The 22,710-nt window shown below is 46.9% G+C and overlaps 1 protein-coding gene across 4 annotated transcripts in view; it reads right to left on the bottom strand.

Moving 5' to 3' along the window:
• Positions 1–9,091: 9,091 nt before the first annotated feature.
• The window catches only part of LOC132208855 (utrophin-like), a 31,746-nt gene continuing 18,127 nt past the window's right edge, over positions 9,092–22,710 (bottom strand). For 2 of the 4 annotated variants that reach the window (XM_059644162.1, XM_059644161.1), the window contains 2 exons: positions 14,747–15,015; positions 10,284–10,646 (listed from right to left, as the gene is read on the bottom strand). In XM_059644162.1, coding sequence (XP_059500145.1) covers positions 10,500–10,646; positions 14,747–15,015 — 416 coding nt within the window. In that variant the 3' untranslated portion in view covers positions 10,284–10,499. Of the gene's footprint in view, positions 9,316–9,421; positions 9,529–10,283; positions 10,647–14,746; positions 15,016–21,859; positions 22,019–22,710 lie in introns of those variants that run through there. The other 2 variants (XR_009444963.1, XM_059644163.1) reach the window with 2 other exon arrangements.

The following is a 22,710-nucleotide window of genomic DNA, read 5'->3' as shown; positions in this document are numbered from 1 at the left end:
CAATTAAACAACTGATTGGACGTGAAGACTCCACACATATCCCCATCCTCAATGATGGAAGAGCCCAGCACATCAGTGCAAAAGATAAGGCTGAAGTATTCATAGCAATCTTCAGCCACAAGGACCAAGTGGATGATTCATCTCGGGCTTCGCCAGCATCACAGATACCGGTCTTCAGTAAATTCAATTCACCCCACGTGATGTCAGGAAACACTTGGAGACACTGGATACTGCAAAGGTCACAGGCCCTGACAATATTCTGGCAATAATACTGAAGACTTGTGCTCCAGAACGTGCCGCTCCCCGTGCCAAGCTGTTGCAGTGCAGTTTCAACACTGGTATCTACCCGACACAGTGGAAAATTGCCCACGTATGTGCCGGATTGCAAACATAGGACAAATCCAACCTGGCCATATACTGCCCCATCAGGCTGTACTCAATCATCAGGAAAGTGATAGAAGGTGTCAGTAACATTGTTATCAAGCAGCACCTGCTCAGCGACGGCCAGTTTGGGTTGACAGGGCAGCTCAGCTCCTGACCTCATTACAGCCTTGGTTCAAACATGGACAACACAGCTGCATTCCAGAGGGGAAGTGAGAGCTCCAGCCCTTTACAACAAGACTACATTTGACCAAGTGTGGCATCAAGAAGCCCGAGCAAAACTGGACTCAATGGGTATAAGGGGACAAATTCTCCACTTGCTGGAGTCATACCTGGCACGCAGGAAAATGAATGATCTTATTGGAGGTCAGATATCTTAGCTCCAGGGGATCCCTGCAGGAGTTTCTCGGGGCAGTGTCCGAGATATAACCATCTTCAGCTGCTTCATCAATGAACTTGCATTCTTCATAAGGCCAGAAGTTGGGATGTTCCTGATGATTGCACAATGTTCAGCATCATTCATGATTCCTCAGATCCTAAAGCAGTCCTTGTCCAAATGCAACTAGATCTGGGCAATACCCAGGCTTGGTCAGACAAGTGGAAGTTACATTCACACCACAGAAATACCAGGCAATGACCGTCACCAACAAGAGACAACCCCCCGCCCCCGACAAACAATTTGTTACATTCACTGCATCCCACACTGTCACCGTCGTGGGGGTGAGCTTTGAACAAAAACTGAACCAGACTCACCACATAAACACAGTGACTACAAGAGCAGGTCAGAGGTGAGGAATGCTGCGGCGACTAACCCACCTCCTGATTCCCCAGAACGTGTCCACTGTCTACAAGGCATAAGTCAGGACTGTGATGGAACGCTCCCCATTTACCAGGATGGCCGCAGCTGTAACAACATGCAAGAAGCTTGACTCCATCCAGGACAAAGCAGCCCAGTTGACTGACACGATATCGACAATCATCCACTCCCTCCACCACCAATGATGAGCGGCCTCAGCAGCACTGTGTACGATCTACAAGATGCATGGCAGAAATTCGCCAAAGCTCCTCATGCAGTACCTTCCAAACCCATGACAGCTTCCATCTCGAACGACAAGGGCATCAAGTACATGGGAACACCTCCTTCAATCCCACTCCAAGCCACTCGTGATTCTGATTTAGAAATATATCCGGAATCCTTCACTGCGACTGTTCAAAAGATGGGAATTCCCTCCCTCATGGCACTGTGGGGGCAACCCACAGCAGGCGAACTGCAGCGGTTCGAGAAGGCAGCTCACCACCAACATCTCCAGGACAATTAGGGATGGGCAATAAATGCTGGACCAGTCAGTGACACACACATCCAACAAATAATTGAAGAAACAAACTCTTATTAATTAGTGATTTTTCACAGTCTCACAGCCAGCCATGCCTCATATACACACATCTTAGTGACAATGTGGTGACCGTAACCAGACCCACAGTGAGCCTGGGCTCATCCACACTCCTCCCAGTCACATTTCTGATTTGAAAAATACACCTTTTTCACAAGAAATCTCTTTGTATATGTACAATGTCACAACTGCAGTTGCGTTCTGTCCAGCTGCGTATCAAATAAACAAATAAAGCATTGGACTTTGGCTCCACCCAATGAACCAAAGACCTCTCTCAGACAGACAACAAAAATATTTACATACATGTGAGACACGGGGAGGGTCCGATAACTGAATGGACCCTCATTTACCTTCAGCAGGAAAACCTCAGACAGTGGTCCTTCCCGACTGTGCCTCGGCAGCAGCAGCCCCATCGTCCCAGTTATGCCCCAAGCTTTTAGTGCATCCCAGTTATGCCTCGTGGACACACCACCTGGTTACTGACAGGGAGCCTGGCAGCATCTACACGCTTCCGCGTCATGATGCGGTGACTGGAAATGGTCTCACAGTGGCCCTGGCCTCATTCGCACAACTCACAGGAAGTCCGACTTGACTGTAAACGGTCTGACAATTGCCCTCACCTCATTGACACACCTCCAGTAATTATACAGGGACGCAAAACAGTCTCACACCGAGCATGGCCTTATTTACACTCCTCCCAGAAACTAAACAGTGATTTTAAACAGTATCACAGTGGGCCTGGCCTCATCTCCATGCTTCCGACTTACTATACGGTGACTGTGAACAGCCTCACAGCAAGTCTGTCCTCATCCGTGCACCTCCCAATAACTATATGCTGAAGGTAAACATTGAGCCTGGCCTCATCCACACACTCCCTGCAGCTATACGGTAACTGTAAAAGGTCTCACACTGAGTCGAGAGAGAGTAGGAACTGCTAATGCTGGAGTCTGCGAGAACTAGGTGTGGGCTGGATGAACACAGCACGACAGGCAGCATCAGAGCAGCAGGAAAGCTGATGTTTCAGGTTTCACCCACAGCCACTTCCAGGGCAGTGTACTGTGGCACAGGCCAACAAGGTGCACATAAACAATCTGACAGGTCGTGCCCTTCTCACCACCCGCCAATCTATGTTTTGTTGTTTGTTGGAAAGTTCTGATGATGACACATTGTACCAAATGACTTTGTCAGTCTGCTCTGGGAACTACACGACAGGATCCAGCCTCTCCTTTTCCCACAGGGTCTCGAGCACGCTGCGTGCTGACCACTACCTGATGGACTGGCGGTCAGACGTTTGTTTCTTTGCAAATTTCACAACAAAGGACATATGTTATAGAACGGTCCAAATACTTGGAGCTTTCCGTGGCAGAGAGGCCAGTCCCTTCGTTCGCAACACTGGGATCAGGTCGTACCTCAGTACCTAGTGACACTCGGTCTTTGCGTACTGAGAGTCTACACACAGCTTAATGCACAACAAGGTGGACATCAGGATGAGGGTGACATTGGGTACGTTCTTCCCCCACTTAGCCAGAGCTTAGTATATGGAGTTGTTGCAGACACGGTCTATCTTAGGCTTCCAGTAGGAATGGAAGATGGCTCGGAGGAGGGAAACAGTGCAGTGTGGGTGATGGGCCAGAACTGTGCATTGCACAACAACAGAGAGAGTGCCTCACACCTGATGACCAGGATTTTACCCACAATGTGCACCTCCCAAGGCTTTCTGCACGCCCCAGGCTCTCTGAACTGTGTGCCCAGCACTTTTGGGTAATCTGCCCTGACGGTGAAGGGAATGAAGGATCATTCAGGCCAGATCCCAAAGGACATGGCCTCATTCTTGTCTCGATTTACCGTGGCTCCCGAGGCCAGTTTGAAAGGGTCACAGATGCTCATGAACCTGCGCACTGACACTGGGGCTGAGCAGAGTTTGGTGACATTGTGATCTTACAGGGACGCTTTGACCTGCAGGCCCGCTCTACCTGGAATAATCACACTTCTCAGGCTCACATCCTTACTGATGGACTCAGCAAAGGGCTCGATAGAGCACACAAAAAGGCTCGATAGAGTGGGCAGCCCTGCCAGACCCTGGATCTGATGGGTAAGCTCTGTGATTCCCATACGCAGATTGAGACTGCGCTGATGATGTCGGTGTAGATCTGTCGGGCCCAATTGCAGATTCTCTCCCCAAAGCCCATTTTATAAAGCACATCCCACATGTTGGTCTGCAATATCCTGCCAAAGGCCTTCTCTTGGTCCAGGCTGATGAGACAGGTATCCACCCCTCTGTTCTGCCTGCCGGTGATCGTATCCCTAGGAGCACGAGGCTCTCAGAAATCGTCCTGTCCGCTGCAGCACAGGTTTGGTCAGGGTCAGTCACCAATTGCAGAGCAGACCTGACCCAGTTACAAATGACTGAGACAGGATTTTGTAGGCTACATTCGCCAACTATATTGGTCGCTGCTTTCTAACTTCCTCCCTCAATCCCTTCCACTTGCAGGTCAGGGTGATGATACCATTCCTCATGGATTCGCTCATAGTACCTGACAGAAGCATACTGTCGTACAGCTCCAGCAGGCCCTGGCCAATCAACTCCCAAAGAGCTGAATACAACTCGGCTGGAAAGGCATCACTTCCCAGAGTTTTATTCTGTTCTTAGGACTCGAAGGCCTTCTCCAGCTCATCCAGAGATAATGGTCGGTCCAGGCTCTCCTGCTTGGTGTTGTCGAAGACCCCCAGGATTGAGGACAGGAATGTCTGGGTGTCATTGCGCCGGCTGTGGTCAGAGTGTCATACGGACTGGCTTAAAAGGATTTGCTGAGCTTCAGGATGTCAGATTGAGACAAACTTATCGAGCTATGTTCATCCTTCAGGCTGCTGAGCACAGAGCTCTCCTTTAGCATCTTCAAGAAGGAATGTGAACAGATCTCATTAGGTCACATGCAGCTTTAAAGGACACTGATTTGGCCTCCATTGGAATACTGTAACTAATTCCAGTCTCCCTGCTCTCGGAAGGATGTTGTGAAACCGGAAAGGGTTCAGAAAAGATTTACAAGGATGGTGACTGGGTTGGAGGGTTAAAGCTAAAGGACGAGGCTGAATAGACTGGGTCTATTTTCCCTGGAGCATCAAAGGCTGAGGGATGACCTGATAGAGATTAGTAACAGCATGAGAGGCATGGATAGGGTTTATAGACATTGTCTGTTCCCTGGGGTGGGAGAGTCCATAACTGGAGGGCAGAGGTTTAAAGTAACAGGGGAAAGATCTAAAAGGGATTTAAGGTACATTATTTTCATGCAGAGGGTGGTGTATGTATGAAATGAGCTGCTAGAGAGAGGACTGGAAGCTGGTACAATTTCAACATTTAAAAGCCATCTGAATGGGAAAATGAATAGGAAGAGTTCAGAGGGATACGGGCCAAATGCTGGCAAATGGGACTACATTTATTTAGGATATCGAGTCAGCATGAACAAGTTGGACCAAAGGGTCTGTTTCAGTGCTGTCTGTCTCTGACTGTTATTCTCTCTTGCTCCACAGTGCAGACCCTGAACCGCAAGATGATCTTGGAGGCCTCCAAGGCAGAGAGTGGGGCTTGGTGCCTCGACACCTCCTGGGGCTCCTCGGCGACATTGACCCGATTGTCTGGAGTAAGAGTAGGTGTTGCACGGGTTTCTGGAGTTTGAACAGTTTTGCCCAACTCTCTCTCACCTTCTGAACACTTTTCAGGACAAAGAACTTCTTGGTGTTCCCTTTGACTGCCTCCCACCAAGTGCAAAAAGGGTCTTCATCGTTCTCCAATCTGTGTGCTCTCTTTTGAGCTTCTTCATGATTTTTCTGGGGTCAACAGTTTCACATTCAGCTTCCATGTTCCCTTGCCTGCCCGCTGGTCATCCTGTAGGTGACAGTCAGCCAGCAGGAGGCAGTAGTCAGAGAAGAACACCGGCTTGACTTCACTGGATATGATCGAGGACGTGTGGGCGCAAACAGGAAATCTATCCAATGGGTGTATCGACCCGTCTGGCTATGACCAGGCGTTTCTCCTCTCTGCTCAGTCTGCAGGGGTGCTGAAGATGTTATGCAGCTTGGCAAATTCAACCGTTTCCATCAGAAATCTGGACGTCGAGTCCAGTTCACTGTCATACCCTCCATATTGTTCATTCGTGCCGATGATGCAGCTGAAGTCTCTGGCCAGAATAACTGGCCTGGACATCACCAGCAGCAGTGGAAGCAGGACGGCCAACCCCTCACTCTTTCCCAGTGGGGTCTCCATGTTAATTACTCCGGGAAGCGTTTCTCTATGAGCCTGGCCTGATCTACACATCTCCCACAAACTATATGGTAACTGTCAACAGTCTTAAAGTGAGCCCGATTGATTCACCCTCCTATCAGTAACTTGCCAATGATTACTGCCTGTTTCACAGTCAGTCTAGTCTGATCTTCTCTTCCTCTGAGTGAATCCTTTCTGCCTTCTTCCATTCAGCCCGTGCCTTTGCGACTACAGCCAGATTCCCCTTCAGGCTGCATTTCATTCTCCTCACTGTCTCGGTGCTGCCACATACGTCACCTGTCTCTCCATTTCCCTCTGTAATAGTTCTTGTGAAACCCATCCCCCTCCCTGCCCCACCTTCCAGCTGCAATGTTGGAAGATCACCACATTGGGCATTGCCATTAGTGCTCCAGCTCATTCATATTTCTTCACAAAACAGAAACACAACTCATCAACAAGAGTAAGTGGCAGGCAAATGAGATACATCAGACATCTAAAAGCAGTTTGTTGTTCAAAAGTGGAACTAACTTTAATTTGTATGCGTACAATAGAATCAGGAAGAATAATACATATGTAGCATGCAACTCATTTCACTGAACACATTTGTGCAAATAAATAATATCTCTGCAGTTCAACCAATTCCAACAGCACAACATTAGAGACAGAACATTTGGAAATGATACAGAAATTTCAGATACTAATGATTTAAAGAGGAGTACAGATTAAGATCGGGGAAACTGAACATGGTGTACACACTAAAATCCATGTCGCAATTGGAATGCCTCATTCAGGCAATGACATCTCTCTCCCTCAGTCTCAAATGGTCTTCTTCCCATTCGATTTTCTTCCACTCTCTGGGCCACCCCCAATAAGCAGTTCCCTTCCCTCCCCAGTTTAGCCTCATGCCTTCCTTTACACTGGTATGGAATGGTATCTTTCTAGTACGTTTGATTTTCGATGAACACACCGCACTGGTTTGTGACCAGGTCGGCCAGTTGAACCTCACAGAATATGAGTTGCCTGGTTGTTCCATATTAACAGCCCAAATCAGGGAGCCCTGGCTGACAGATAAGAAGTATGAGGGTCAGAGATGCTGACACCCTGGCAACTATCTCTGAATGAGGCAGTGCTAAAGTTGAAGACAGTTCATTTGTAAATAAAAGTTGAATTGGAGATCGACACTGGCCTCAGTGTATTTAAAATACATCTCCAGCACTGGGTTTGAATATTATTGTTATCCTTTTGTTATCAAACATCTCTGTGTGCAGTGATCAGCAGGGTACATGGAGATGTGGGAACAGGTTTGTTTAGATTCCCTACAGTGTGGAAACAAGCCCTTTGGCCCAACAAGTGCACACCAAACCTTGGAGCATCCCACCCAGACCCATGCCCCTGAACACTATGGGCAATTTAGCATGGCCAATCCACCTAGCGTGCACATCTTTGGACTGTGGGAGGAGACCGGAGCACCTGGAGGAAACCCACACAGACACAGGGACAAGGTGCAAATTCCACACAGACTGAGGCTGGAATTGAACCTGGGTCCCCAGTGCTGTGAGGCTGCAGTGCTAACCGCTGAGCCACCGTGCCGCCCCATATCGTGTTGCTTTTGCACAAACTTTGATGAAGAGGAAAATGCCACTGATAATGGGAACTGCAGATGCTGGAGAATCCGAGATAACAAAGTGTGGAGCTGGATGAACACAGCAGGCCAAGCAGCATCTCAGGAGCACAAAAGCTGACATTTCGGGCCTCGACCCTTCATCAGAGAGGGGGATAGGAGAGGGAACTGGAATAAATAGGGAGGGGGGGATGCGGACCGAAGATGGAGAGAAAACAAGATAGGTAGAGAGGAGAGTACAGGTGAGGAGGTAGGGAGGGGATAGGTCAGTCCAGGGAAGACGGACAGGTCAAGGAGGCAGGATGAGGTGGTAGGTAGGAAATGGAGGTGTGGCTTGAGGTGGGAGGAAGGGATGGGTGAGAGGAACAACATGTTAGGGAGGCGGAGACAGGCTGGGCTGGTTTTGGGTTGCAGTCGGGGGAAGGGAACAGCTGGGCTGGTTTTGTGATGCAGTAGGGGGAGGGGAAGAACTGGGCTGGTTTTGGGATGCAGTTGGGGAAGGGGAGATTTTGAAGCTGGTGAAGTCCACATTGATACCATTGGGTTGCAGGGTTCCCAAGTGGATTATGAGTTGCTGTTCTTGCAACCTTCGGGTGGCATTATTGTGGCACTGCAGGAGGCCCATGATGGACATGTCGTCTAAGGAATGGGAGGGGGGAGTTAAAATGGTTCGCGACTGGGAAGTGCAGTTGTTTGTTGCCAACCCAGTGGAGGTGTTCTGCAAAGCGGTCCCCAAGCCTCTGCTTGGTTTCCTCAATGTAGAGCTGGTCAGGAGTGAGGGGGCAGGTCACTGTGAGGGGGTCAGGACTGCAGGGGCAAGTCACTGTGAGCGGGTAAGGACGGAGAGGGCAAGTCCTTGTGATTGGGACAGGACTGAAGGGGCGAGTCGCTGTGAGGGGGTCAGGACTGCAGGGGCAAGTCGCAACGTGCGGGTCAGGACTGCAGGGGTAATTCGCTGTGAGTGGGTCAGGTCTGCAGAGAGAAGTCGCTGTGAGCAGGTCAGGACTGCAGGGTCTAGTCACTGTGAGCGGGTCAGGAGTGAGGGGGAAAGTCGCTGTGAGCGGGTCAGGACTGCAGGGGCTAGTCACTGTGAGCGGGTCTGGACTGGAGGGGCAAGTCGCTGTGAGCGGGTCTGGACTGGAGGGGCAAGTCGCTGTGAGCGGGTCAGGATGGAGGGGGCAATTCGCTGTGAGCATTTCCCTCAGTCACTGCATCCCATTTCCCTCAGTCACTGCATCCCATTTCCCTCAGTCACTGCATCCCATTTCCCTCAGTCACTGCATCCCATTTCCCTCAGTCACTGCATCCCATTTCACTCAGTCACTGCATCCCATTTCACTCAGTCACTGCATCCATGCTGCACGGTCCACGCTATGTATAAATGTGGCATAAAATCCTTACTTGTATGTTCATTTCCTCTTGTAATAACATGTGGCATCATTAGCATCCTTAATCACTTGCATTTAATCGGAAAGCCTGGTACAAACACCAGATAACATGACAGTCCGAACAGAACGCATTTTCCAATGCTTTAAACATATAGTCATGTGTGTCTCAGTGAATAAAAATCCTCCTCATTTTACCGTAATTAAATCTCATAATAAAGGGAGTATGTCTGAAAGTCGTCTCATCCGAAGGAAAACAGACTTGCTCCAGGAAAGCTGCTAAAATATATCAAAAAAAAATATGAAATGATTCTGGAAATTTCTGCAACACAAAGATCAAAGGAAACAATAGTTTGATGAACACACTGTGAAGTGTTGCACTTACACATCACATTTTGGAAAACAAACCACACTGATTTTCTACTTTGCAGAAAAAAATTGTTCCAAGTCTTCATTATGCAGCAGAGAACTGAAAAGGCGTAGACTTTTAACCTGCATAGAAAGTATGTGCGGAAGTTAAAACAAACAAAAAAAAGCCACTTCTGTCCTAAAAAGACAATATCATATTACAAAAAGGCAGGGAAGTTGGAGAATGCAGCATCATGCTTCCTGCAGAGATCAAGTTTTGTCTGTGTCGTAAAAAACAAAAAAAACTGTGGGCACTGTAAATCAGCAACAAAAGCATAAGTTGCTGCAAAAGCTCAGCAGGTCTGGCAGCATCAGTGAAGAGTGGGATCTGAGGAAGGGTCACAGGACGCGAAACATTAACTCTGACATTGTCTACGTCATAGTGAGTTATGTCTATTGCTTCAGCAAAATCCAACCAACTCTGAATGAAAATCAATGCTTAAGAAATATCCAAAACATCCGCTGTCCCCGTTGTGGCTTCCTCTACATTGGGGAAACGATGCAGAGGCTTGGGGACCGCTTTTCAGAACACCAACGCTCAGTTTGCAATCAACAACTGCACTTCCCAGTCACTAACCATTTCAACTCCCCCTCCCATTCCCGAGAGGACATGTCCAACCTGGGCCTCCTGCAGTGCCATTATGACGCCACCCGAAGGTTGCAGGAACAGCAACTCATATTCTGCTTGGGAACCCTGCAGCCCAATGGTATCAATGTGGATTTCACAAGCTTGCAAATCTCCTGTCCTGCCACTGCATCCCAAAACCAGCCAGGCTCGTCCCCGCCTCCCTAACCTATTCTTCCTCTCACCCATCCCCCCCTCCCACCTCATACCGCACCCCTATTTCCCCTCATCCCGCTCCCTTGACCTGTCCGGCCTCCCCAGACTGACCTATCCCCTCCCTGCCTCCGTACCCATACTCTCCTCTCCACCGATCTTCTCCTCCATCCATCTTCCATCCGCCTCCCCCTCTCTCCCTATTTATTTCAGAAACCGCACCCCCTCCCCATTTTCTGAAGGTGGTTCTCGGCCCGAAACGTCAGCTTTTGTGCTCCTAAGATGCTGCTTGGCCTGCTGTCTTCATCCAGCTCCACACGTTATTATCTCGCATTCTCCAGCATCTGCAGTTCCCATTATCTCTCCAAAACAAAGGCTGCTGTCTTTCAAAACCCAATCTCAGATTTTGAAGATAGTCCTTACCCTGAAAAAATACCAAATATGTATAAAGTGGAAAACTGGAGGTGAAACCATTCAAAAAATTTTCATTGGCACAACAAATGTTCAAACTGTATAAGCAGGTTAAGCACCTGTATATAAGCAAACTTTAAACAGACACTTACAGCCAACAAATGTGAGAAATAGCCATTTCTTGCTGGATTACCAATTTTGCTGTTGGGAAAATAGGCCTAGGCTTAGCAATGTAAATTCAAACAAGATAGCCCCCTCTCAGAACTCAACACTCAGTCGTAGAGTTCTGTTTTCACAGGTTGGCGTATAATAGCATCAAGCACAATACACCAAATCTTCTTTGGTACCTTTTCCTTCCATAAAACTGCTTTTAGTAGATGCGCACAGAAATCATTTTATACACGTTGAACAGTTGGTCAGTTCAAGAGGCCAGTTCCAGCACTTCGACTTGCATCTGCTTCATCATCAAAACAGAACAAAATAAAGACCCACTCTTTGTAAGTCACGTTTTCCATTTTTAGTGACAAGGTGAAGTGCGAGAACTGCTCACTTGATGTTAAAAACTCCTAAGTATGTACCTATATATTTCAATTCTGTGAAATATGTGGAATGAGTTCGAGAGAAGGATTAATTTTCTTGTGCTGGGAGAGAGCTGGGACAGATAAAATAGGTTGAATGGCCTCCTCCCATGCTAAAAATGTCCATAACTGTTCTTGGCCCTGCTAAATTGAAGTGGCCATCCTTTCATTATGACTGTGAGACGCAGCATGTTACGATAGATGGCACAATGAAGAAATCCTTTGTTATTAATGAATTTTTCAGCACTAGGCATTCTTCCGAAGTCAAATGTTCGATATGTACCTGTTGCACTGACTTGGTTCCAAACAGTTATAATGTGGAGGTGCTGGTGTTGGACTAGGATAGACAAAGTCAGAGCTCACATGACATCAGGTTATAATCTGACAGGTTTATTTGAAATCACACAAGCTTTGGGAGTGCAGTCCCTTCATCAGGTGCGGTCAGGGAGGTAAACACACAGACACACAATTGATAGGCAGACAGATCAAAACATCCTGCAACTGGTGTGAGTGGAGTGTCAGATAATAAGTCTTCATCCAGGATGTTTGTTTGTTTGCAGATATTTTGTTGAAGAAACACACAACTTGTAGTTACAGTCAGTGTGGTATCTTATAAATTCTTGCTTTTGAAATAAAGGTTAAAACTCTAAGACAGATTCTGAACACAAGCCTCTAAACTACAAGTCAGAGTCTGACCTGAGATGTCACCTTTTGTACATTCCTGTTGCGCTGCCTGATTATCATGACAACACAGCACTGACATGTACTTTATAAACGCTTTACTTGCCTCTAACACTCTTGGTCACCTGTATAGAGTTATTATCTGACACTCCACTCACGCCAATTCTATGATCTTTTGATCTCTCTGCTGATAAGCTGTGTCTCTCTGTGGTCACCTCACTAACTGCACCTGATGAAGGGGCTGCACTCCAAAAGCTTGTGTGATTTCAAATGAACCTGTTGGACGACAAGCTGGTGTCATGTGACTTCTGACTTCAAACAGTTATAGAATGTGTTTTCAATCCTATCGTGACTTGACACTAAGTCAAGTTCTTAAAATTTATAAAATGAGAATGTCCAGTGAACTATGTCTAACGTTGAGCGCTTAAAAAAGGAAATATTACAACCATAGTCTAGTCAGACAGTAAAGACAGAAGGAATGATTTCATCGACTGTGTCTGACACCACACAATTAATCCCCCTGATCGAAGAAAGGTTGGCTGCGTTCTGTTTCTTCAGGAACATCCAGCTAATACCACCTTACTACTGCTTGTTTTATTCATCTGGTGTTCCATCTAATTCCTTGCAGTCTTGGTCAAACCTTCATGTAATTTATTTAAATTTTCAATAAAATAAATTTAACTTTATATTCCAAAATTTTAACATCTCCTTTTAAGGTTTGAACGGTTCACTTCGTACACTGCACATGTTGTGTCAATAATTGGAGAACATGGTGGAAAAATCAAGATATATTGACAAGTAAACAAATGGCTAACTTCTGTTTCCTTGTCAGTAATGCCTTTTGAACAGAACATAAAGTTGCGCAACTATGTAGAGATAACAATTTAAAACTGGGAAGACCACTTTGTGGTCCCCACACCAATCTCTATTCACGACCTACTGATTGCATTACTCCGCCTTGGCAACAATGTAATCTTACACTTGTCTCAGCACAACCTTGGCATCTTGTTTATCCCATGATGAACGTCCGACCACACATTCATGCAATCCCTAAAGCTGTCTCTTTATATCTTTTCAATCCTGCCTACCTGTCTGTTGTCTCGGCTCATTAGCAGTGAAACCTTCACCTGGAACTACTTCACTTCTGGACCTGACAATTCCAATGCATTCCCTGATGGAGACCCACATTTGTCCATTGAACACTTGAGGTCGTCTAAAACTCCACTGCCTGAGTCTCAACTTGAACCAATTCCCATTCTCTGTACTTTCTACCTGACTGATACTATTAACAGTAATTTTATTAAATTCTCATTTTTGTTTACAAATCGTTACTTGGCTATGCCTATCGCTATTTTGGTAATCTCCACCAGTCCAATCATACTTCAGGACATCTGCACTCGTCTAATTATGTCCGCTTGCCCACTCTTGATTTTAAACAGCCCACTACTAGTTGCCAAACATTTCATTGTGTCGGCTTCAAACCCAAGAAGAGACTTCCTACACCTTCAGCGAGCAAACTCACATCCAGAACCTCAACCCAAGCAACAAATCCTCTCAAAACTCGCTAACTTCCTACAACTCTTAGCCTCTGTACATTTCCTCTTTTAAGGCACTTTTTCAAACAATCCTCTTTCATCAAGCTCTTGATCATCAGAACTAACAACTTAATAAGGCTCAGTTGTATTCTGGGATCGTTAATACTCCAATCAGATGCCTTCAAAGTCTCCCTCCATTAAAGAGATTTTATAAGTGGTTGAAGTCATTGCCAAGCAGAGGGGGACGAATTGGGGAGTTATTTCAAAGAGTTACGATATGCCAAACGACCTCCTTCCACACTGGCCAACTCTGATTGTACAAAAACAAAAATGATTTTCAGACTTGGGAAGATCCCTCAAAAATGTCACAAGTAACCAGCTTTTGGGCAGAGTCGAGCTGCTGAGATGATAGACCAGGATTTAGGGGTACCAGGAGTGATAATATGCTGAACACAATCAAATTTTGAGGTTGTAGAATGATGTGGTCTTCAGCATTTTTGACACTTGGACCATTTTCCTTCCTTTCCACAGAACAAGTCAAATAGCGGCAGCACAATGTTGCATGGCCGCTCAAGCTTGCTCCACCGTCGATGATGATTGTGGCTGGTCTTCCACATCAATTCAACTTTTGCTCATATCTCATCCTCTTTTCAAAACATCGATCTATTCACGTGTAGTATCCCTCTCGCTAACTTAATGAGAATTCATTCCAATCAATGAACTCCTAACGCTGACCCACCCCAGGTCAAAAAATTCAGCCGAGATCAGGAACTGATCTCGCCTGTATGGCTGAGCTGGCTTTTAAAAAGTTTGCCGGTGAGAGTCCCAGTGAGAAACATTCATTGAAAAAAAATAATTGCATGGATGGCTCTCCAATCCTAAACTCTATTCAAATTCAGTTGGTTTGTGATACAGACTGATGCCCTGCAGAGAGGGCTCAATTGCCACACCAGTGAGCTGACCACAAAGGGTCTTCGCCTCAACCCCTCTACTTCCCTGAGGCATGGTGATCTTCAGGTTAAATCATAACCAGTTGTCTCTCTCTAACGAGTCGCCAAATGGCGTGCCTTTACCTTGAACCCTGATAACATGGCAACAAGCAGATAACTCAGCTGATGTCACTGACTAATAGAATCCTCAACTATACTAATATTAACCATGTGATATCATCAGAAGGCATGCTCAACTCAGTTTTAATTTGCAAATTAAGTTAACAACCATTCAATCAATATTACTGAAGTACTCATATTACTGATCGTCTCGATACAACATTGTGGTTACATCTGTTCATGAGTGAAGTGTAATGTAATTGCACTTACTGTAGTTTTATCAATGTGATCCTGCAATGAGTCAATAAGCAGGTCACTCACAGGTTGCCGATCAGTGTGGACCCCCTCAGCTGTTATCACCTGAGCCTCAAGATCATCCAGAACTTTCTGCAGTTCTTGAAGTTTCTCCAACGCCTTTTCCACCTGTTTCTGCCAGTTGCTCGCACGGATTTTCAGTTGTTCCCAATTTTCCTTCACTTCTATTGACTGTTTGCGGACAGCTTTGGCAATTCTCTGGGCTCTCTCTTCCGGGGCAGGTTCTGGAAATATGGAATGCAAATAATTTATCAACTCTTCATGATTTTGATCGATAGATTTTCTTTCTAATCCCCTTTCCTTTAAAAGGTCTCTATGGACTTTCTCCTGAAATTGGGATATATAGTATAAGACGAAAGATTTTGGTACAGGCACATCAATGATAAATTCTGTAATTAGCTGGCAGGTCGCGGAGCCATTAACAGAGAATCACAGAGAACCAATACAAAGCCAAATAAAATTCTGCAGATATTTGAAATTTGTCACTACCAAGGAAACTTTAAAGAAGGAAAAGGATTAGTGACTAAATGGGTACAATTCTCAACAAAAGATTTGAAAAATCCTTTCAGGATATCTTTCATAGCTATGAGACAAACATCCAACACAAACCAACTTTCATCTTTCAGGACTGGCAAGTTAGAATGATAAACCCAAAGTCTACCCTGCATAGTTCGCTCTAGAACTCACTTAATGAGGTTGTTAAGAGATGTAGAGATAACAAAGTGTGCAGCTGGATGAACACAGCAGGCCAAGCAGCATCTGAGGAGCACAAAAGCTGACACGTTGGGCCGAGACCTTTCATCAGAAAAGGGGGAGGGGGAGAGAGTTCTGAAATAAATAGTGAGAGAGGAGGAGGCGGATCAAAGATGCATAGAGGAGAAGATAGGTGGAGAGGAGACAGACAAGTTAAAGAGGTGGGGATGGAGCCAGCAGAGGTGAGTGTAGGTGGGGAGGGAGGGAGGGGATAGGCCAGTCCGGGGAGGACGAACAGGTCTCCGGGGCGGGAAGAGGTTCGGAGGTAGGAAATGGGGGTGGGGTTTGAGGTGGCAGGATGGGATCGGTGGGCTGGTTTTGGGATGCGGGAGGGGTAGGGGTGATTTTGAACCTTGTCAAGTCCACATTGATACCATGGAGTGCAGGGTTCCCAAGCGCAATATGAGGTGCTGCTCCTGCAACCTTCAGGTGGCATCGTTGTGGCACTGCAGGAGGCCCAGGATGGACATGTTACCTGAGGATTGGTAGGGAGAGTCGAAACAGTTCGCGACTGGGAGGTGCAGTTCTTTAGTGCAAACTGAGCACAGGTGAAGCGGTCCCCAAACCTCTGTTTGGTTTCCCCGATGTAGAGGGGGCCACAACGGCAACAGTGGATACAGTCTACCACATTAGCAGATGTGCAGCTAAACATCTGTTTGATGAGGAAATTCTTCCTGGGGCCTGGGATGGGGGGGAGGTATCGGGACCAGTGAATTTTAAACATTGTGATGACAACATTTATGGATATGCAGGGAAAAGTGCTGGGTGTAGGGAGTGCTAGAGGGGAGTGTGGAGCGGATAAGGGGGTCACCTAAGGGTGGTGGGAAAAATGTCTTTGGTGGTGGGGTCGGATTGCGGATGGCAGAAGGGTCGGAGGACGACGCATTGAATCCGGATGTTGGTGGGGTGGTACGTGAGGGCGACGAGGACACTGTTTTGGTAGTTATTATGGGGTGCGGGTGTGAGGGATGAGTTGTGGGAAACGCGGGTGACACGGTCGAGGGTGTTTTTGACCACTGAGGAGGGGCAAGTTCCGGTCCTTGAACAACCCTCAACAGTTTCTCTTTCAATTCCTCCCACTTCCTACAGACAAAGAGGGTGGCCAGGGTAGCCAAATGGGCCCAAGCTATGCCTGCCTCTTTGTAGGTTACATGGAACGCTCCCTCTTCCGTACCTACACTGGCCCTCAACCCCACCTCTTCCTCCGTTACATTGATGACTGTATCGGCACCGCCTCGTGTTCCCACAAGGGGCTCTAACAGTTCATCCACTTCACCAACACCCTCCTCCCGAACTTGAAGTTAACCTGGGCAATCTCTGATACCTCTCTCTCCTACCTGGACCACTCTATTTCCAACCACTGAGAAACAAATATCCATTTCAACTCCACCAATTCCCACAGCTACCAAGATTACACCTCCTCCCACCATATTCCTGCAACAATTCATCCCCTATTCCCCATTCCTTTGCCTCTGCATCTGCGCTCCCAGGATGAGGTATTCTATTCCCGTATATCTCAGATGTCCTCATTTTTCAAGGACCACAACTTCCACCACTCGGTGGCTGATAATACCCTCGACCGTGTCTCCAGCATTTCCTGCAACAAATCCCTCTCACCCCACCCCGCAACAACAACCAAAACAAAGTCTCACTCGTCTTAACGTACCACCCCACCAACCTCCAGATACAACGCATCATCCTTCGAAACTTTCAGATTCTCTGGGAGGCTACGGAGGAGGTGGCGGAGCCTTTGGCCTTGATCTTTGAATCCTCATTGTCTACAGGTTTAGTACCAGAAGGCTGGAGGGTTGCAAATGTTGTGCCCTTGTTCAAAGAGGGCAGGAGAGATGACCCAGGTAATTATAAACCCAGTGAGCCTTCCGTCTGTTGCAGGAAAAGTTTTGGAAAGGATTATACGAGATAGGATTTATAATCATCAAGCAAGCACCAATTTGATGAAAGTCAACATGGATTTGTCAAGGGCAGGTCGTGTCTCACAAGCCTCTGAGTAATTTTGGAAGGTGACCAAGCACGTGGATGAGGGTCGGGCAGTTGACGTGGTGGACATGGACTTCAGTAAAGCCTTCGATAAGGTTCCACATGGTAGGCTATTGGAGAAAACATGGAGACATGGGATTGAGGGAGATTTAGCAGGTTGGATTAGAAACTGGCTTTGGCTAAGGAGGCAACCAGTGGTGGTTGATAGAAAATATTCAGCCTGGAGTCTGGTTACTACTGATTTGTCTCAAGGATCTGTTTTGGGACCACTGCTGTTTGTCATTTTTATAAATGACTTGGACGGAGGCATTGGTAGATCGGTTAGTAAGTTTGCAGATGACACTCAAGTCGGTGTAGTGGTGGACAATGTGGAAGAATGTTGCAGGTGACAGGTAGACTTGGATGAACTGCAGAATTGGGCAGAAAGGTGGCAGATGGAGTTCAATGCGGATAAATGTGAGGTGATTCACTTTGGGATGAATAATAGGAAGGCAGAATATTGGGTCAATGGAAAGATTCTTGGTAGTGTTGCTGTGCAGAGGGTGTCCATCTATGTCGATCCCTGAAAATTGCCATGCAGGTTGATAGTGCTGTGAAGAAGGCTTGCGGTGTTTTAGGTTTTATTGGCAGTGGGATTGAGATCCAGAGCAACTGTCCAAAAAGCTGGTGCGGTCTCATTTGGAATATTGCGTACAGTTCTGGTCGCCCCATCACAGGAAGGATGTGGAAGCATTGGAAAAGGTGCAGAGGAGATGTTGCCTGGTCCGGAGCGAAGGTCTTCTGAAGAAAGGCTGAGGGACTTGGGTCTGTACTCATTGGAGAGAAGGTGGTTCAGAGGGGATTTAATAGAGACATACAAGATGATCAGTGGATGAGACAGGGTGGACAGTGTGGGTCTTTTTCCGAGGATGATGACGTCAGCTTGTATGAGGGGGCACAGCTAAACAGTGAGGGATGATAGATTTGAGATAGATATCAGAGGCCGGTTCTTTACTCAGAGAGTGGTAAGGATGTGGAACCCTCTGCCTGCCAATGCAGTTAGCTCAGCCACATTAGGGGCATTTCAACAGTCCTTGGATAAGCATCTGGATGATAATGGGATCGTGTAGGGGGATGGGCTTAGATTAGTTCACTGGTCATTCCACATCATCGCAATGAGCAAAAAAGCACACCGTTGTCTCTACTTCCCAGGAGGCTAAGGCAATTCCGTGTGCCCACAAGGGCAACTTTCATTGATGTACCACAGAAAGCATCCTATCTGGATGCATATCACAGCACGGTTCCTCTCGGAAAACAATCCCTAATTATTATGGCTCCTGCCTTTCTTCTTCCAGGCAGAATTGGTTCTGCTTTGTCATAACTAATTTGTGAGAAAATCCACGCTCAGTCTAAGTTAATTCTTCCAACAATTCAGATACCATGGAATACTGAGCAATGAGTTGGTGTGTGAGAAAAAGAGAGAGAGAGAGAGAGAGAGAGAGAGACAAAGCCAGAGAGGTTGGGGGGGTGGGGGAGGGAGACAGAGACAGAGAGAGAGCGCGCGAGACAGAGAGAGAGAGCGCGAGAGAGAGAGAGAGAGCGCGAGAGAGAGAGAGAGAGTGCGCGAGAGAGAGAGAGAGAGCGCGAGAGAGAGAGAGAGAGAGCGCGAGAGAGAGAGAGAGCGCGCGAGAGAGAGAGAGCGCGCGCGAGAGAGAGAGAGCGCGCGAGAGAGAGAGCGAGCGCGCGAGAGAGAGAGCGAGCGCGAGAGAGAGAGAGAGAGAGCGCGAGAGAGAGAGAGCGCGCGCGACAGAGAGAGAGCGCGAGAGAGAGAGAGCGCGAGAGAGAGAGAGAGCGCGAGAGAGAGAGAGCGCGAGAGAGAGAGAGCGCGAGAGAGAGAGAGCGCGAGAGAGAGAGAGAGAGAGACAGCGAGAGAGAGAGAGAGAGAGAGAGCTGGGCGATGAGGGAGAGAGGGAGAGACAGACAGACAGAATAGGTGACAGAATGTGAGTGTGTGAGCGCCTGCATCAGACAGTGAGAGAGATGTTGCTGAGGTGGAGATAGTTGAGAGTGTCGATCACCAACAATCTCTCCTGGTCCACCCAGATCGTCGCAATGGGCAAAAAAGCACACCAAATGTCTCTATTTCCCCAGCAGGCTAAGGTAATTTGGAGTGTCCGCAAGGTCAACTTTCATTCATGTACCAGAGAAAGCATCCTATCTGGATGCATGTCACAGCATGGTTTGGCAACAGCTCTTCCTCAGACCACAAGAAACTGCAGAGTCATGAACACAGCATAGTCCATCAGCAAACCAGCCTACCATTCGTTGATTCCACCTCTACTTCCCGCTGCCTCGGGAAAGAAACTGACATAATCAAAGGCCCTTCTCACCCCACAATTACACTCTCTTCTCCCTTTTTCGGAAGGGAAGATGTAAAAAAAGTTTGTACACATGCGTGAAAAGATTCAAGAACAGCTTCTTCACCACTGTTCTTGGACATCTGAATAGGACACTGAAAAGCTTAAATCTAATTTTGATCTTGCTCTCTGTGCATCTTCTCTGTAGCTGTCACTATGTTCCGTTTCACTAATGCGCCTTGTATGATATCACCTGTCTATACTGCATGCAGAAGAAAACTTTTCACTGTACCTGGGCACATGTGACAATGATGACTCAAATCAAGATAATAAAATCTGAGGCTGGATGAACACAGCAGGCCAAGCAGCATCTCAGGAGCACAAAAGCTGACGTTTCGGGCCAAGACCCTTCATCAGAGATGCTGCTTGGCCTGCTGTGTTCATCCAGCCTCACATTTTATTATCTTGGATTCTCCAGCATCTGCAGCTCCCATTATCTCTGACTCAAATCAAATTGACTGTGTGCAAGAGAGAGGTGAGCATATGATTGTGCTCAAGAGTGCAAAGACAGTGCATGAAAGTGTGTGTGCGCGCATGACAGAATGTGTGTGCCAGTGACTGTGCTTGAGAGTGTGTGAAAGGGAGTTCGCACAAGAAGGGAGTGTTACAGCATGCATGAGGGAGTGAGTGTGTCTGTAAGTGTGAGTGAGCTTGACAGCAAGTGAATTTGCAAACCTAAGTGTGTGAGGGAGAGATTTGTGGTCGTGTGTGTGTACTTGAGACTAAGAGCATTGGCAAAAGATCCTGCGACAGTGCATGCAAGTGTGCCACAGAATGTGTGCAAGACCGTGTACGACTGTGTGACGGTATGGAGTATGAATGAGTGAGAATGTGACAGAGTGTGTTCGTGAGAGACTGTGTTCCTGACTTTTTTTTTGTGTGTGTGTAGTGTGTTTGTGCATGAGGGACAGAATATGCATGTGCAACATAGTGTGACTGTGAACCTCTGTTGGTGCCTGTGAGTGAAGTGATGGGGGAGAACAGGGAGAGGAGAGATAAAGACTGAGAGAGAGACAGAGAGAGAGAGACAGACAGAGAGAGAGACAGACAGAGAGAGAGACAGACAGAGAGAGAGAGACACAGAGAGAGAGAGACACACAGAGAGAGAGACACACAGAGAGAGAGACACACAGAGAGAGAGACAGAGAGACAGAGACAGACAGAGAGAGAGAGAGAGAGAGAGAGAGAGAGACAGAGGGAGAGAGAGAGAGAGAGAGAGAGAGAGAGAGCGCATGAGAGAGAGATGAGATGAGGAATTAGAAATAATCGGTGGTCAATACCTGGAGGAAAAAAAGAACAGTGTGTGAGTGTTAAGAGAAGCCGCTGGAAGTGATATGGAGGCTATTGTTTTTTTGATTGTACTAAATGAAAAGCAAGTGTCACCTCTCAGTGTGAGGGGACAGGAGATGTGCATTAGAGAAGGAGATATAGTCAGCCTTGTCAGAGACAGCAGACAAGTTGCAAATGCATAGAAACTGACATTAAAGCTTTCTTGTCAATGTGTAAAGAGGTGAGACAAATATGACGAGTCAATATTGTACCTTTGCACTCAGTAAAATCATAGAATCATGAATCAGAGAACCCTTACAGTGTGGAAACAGGTCCGTCAGCCCAACACGTCCACGCTGCCCCTCACAGCATCCCACCCAGACCCATCCACCTATAACTCACCTAACCTACACATCACTGAACACCTTGGGAAATTTTGCATGGCCAATCCATCGACCTTGCACATCTTTTGACTGTGGGAGCAAACTCGAGCACCCGGACAAAACCCATGCAGGCACATGGAGAATGTGCAAACTCCACACAGAAAGTCACCAAAGGGTGGAATTGAGACAGTGGTGTTAACCAGAGCCACTGTGCTCTATATTATGCGAATTCAGCTGCAAGCATTTTTTTTTAAAGAAGGGAAACTTACCATCGTCACAGGATTAGAGTGGTTTCAATCTTCTGTCAGCTTTGAGAACCTTATCCATATCTGCCTTCACAAGGGCAAGGTGATGGTAATGGTGTGAGACCGGTTAGTGTGCAGCAGCTCACCGTGCAAAAAATTAATGGCACTTGCATTGCTTTTTTCCTAGGGGCATAACAGAAAGACAAGAACATGAAAAAATCCTGAAATCTTTCTCCAATTTCAATCTCAAAGGGACCATCCGTTCCTCAAAAGTCATAACCAAACTGAACATGGGCCTCCTGCAGTGCCACAAATGATGCCACCCCAAAGTTGCAGGAACAGCAACTCATATTCCGCTTGGGAACCCTGCAGCACAATGGACATGGCTGACAGCTCTGTCAACCACGAATGCAAGGAATGCTCAGTTGAGGAAGAATGCAGACATTTCGGAATCCCTCCAGCAGAAGATGATATCATTAGAACAAATGGATCTGTCTGGACAGTCCTGTTTGTAGATTTCGGGAAGTAAGACTCTATTGTTTGTCATCAAGGATATGGTTGAGTGATCATATTCAGACTGAAGAGACCAAGAATGTGAGGCTGGAGAATGGGTGCAGAACCATGCCTCTCGGAATTCCTGTGCGTGTCTATGCTTGGCTTGGGCTACTACGGTTACCTTGTCGCAGTGTCCTCTGAGAGGCGTGATTCTCCACCCATAATGCAACCAACAAACAGATCCAATTGGACCCCCACACACAAACCCATACAGATCAAAACCGGAAATGACAGTACTCATGGTAACAGACTGGACAGTGTCAATTCCAGACAGAGTAGAAATAACATCGTTTCATTGGAGGCTGTACTGATGATGTCAC

The sequence above is a fragment of the Stegostoma tigrinum genome, unplaced genomic scaffold (assembly GCF_030684315.1).
Source record: "Stegostoma tigrinum isolate sSteTig4 unplaced genomic scaffold, sSteTig4.hap1 scaffold_546, whole genome shotgun sequence".
Taxonomy (NCBI): Eukaryota; Metazoa; Chordata; class Chondrichthyes; order Orectolobiformes; family Stegostomatidae; genus Stegostoma; species Stegostoma tigrinum.
This window is presented reverse-complemented; position numbering and strand designations above follow the sequence as displayed.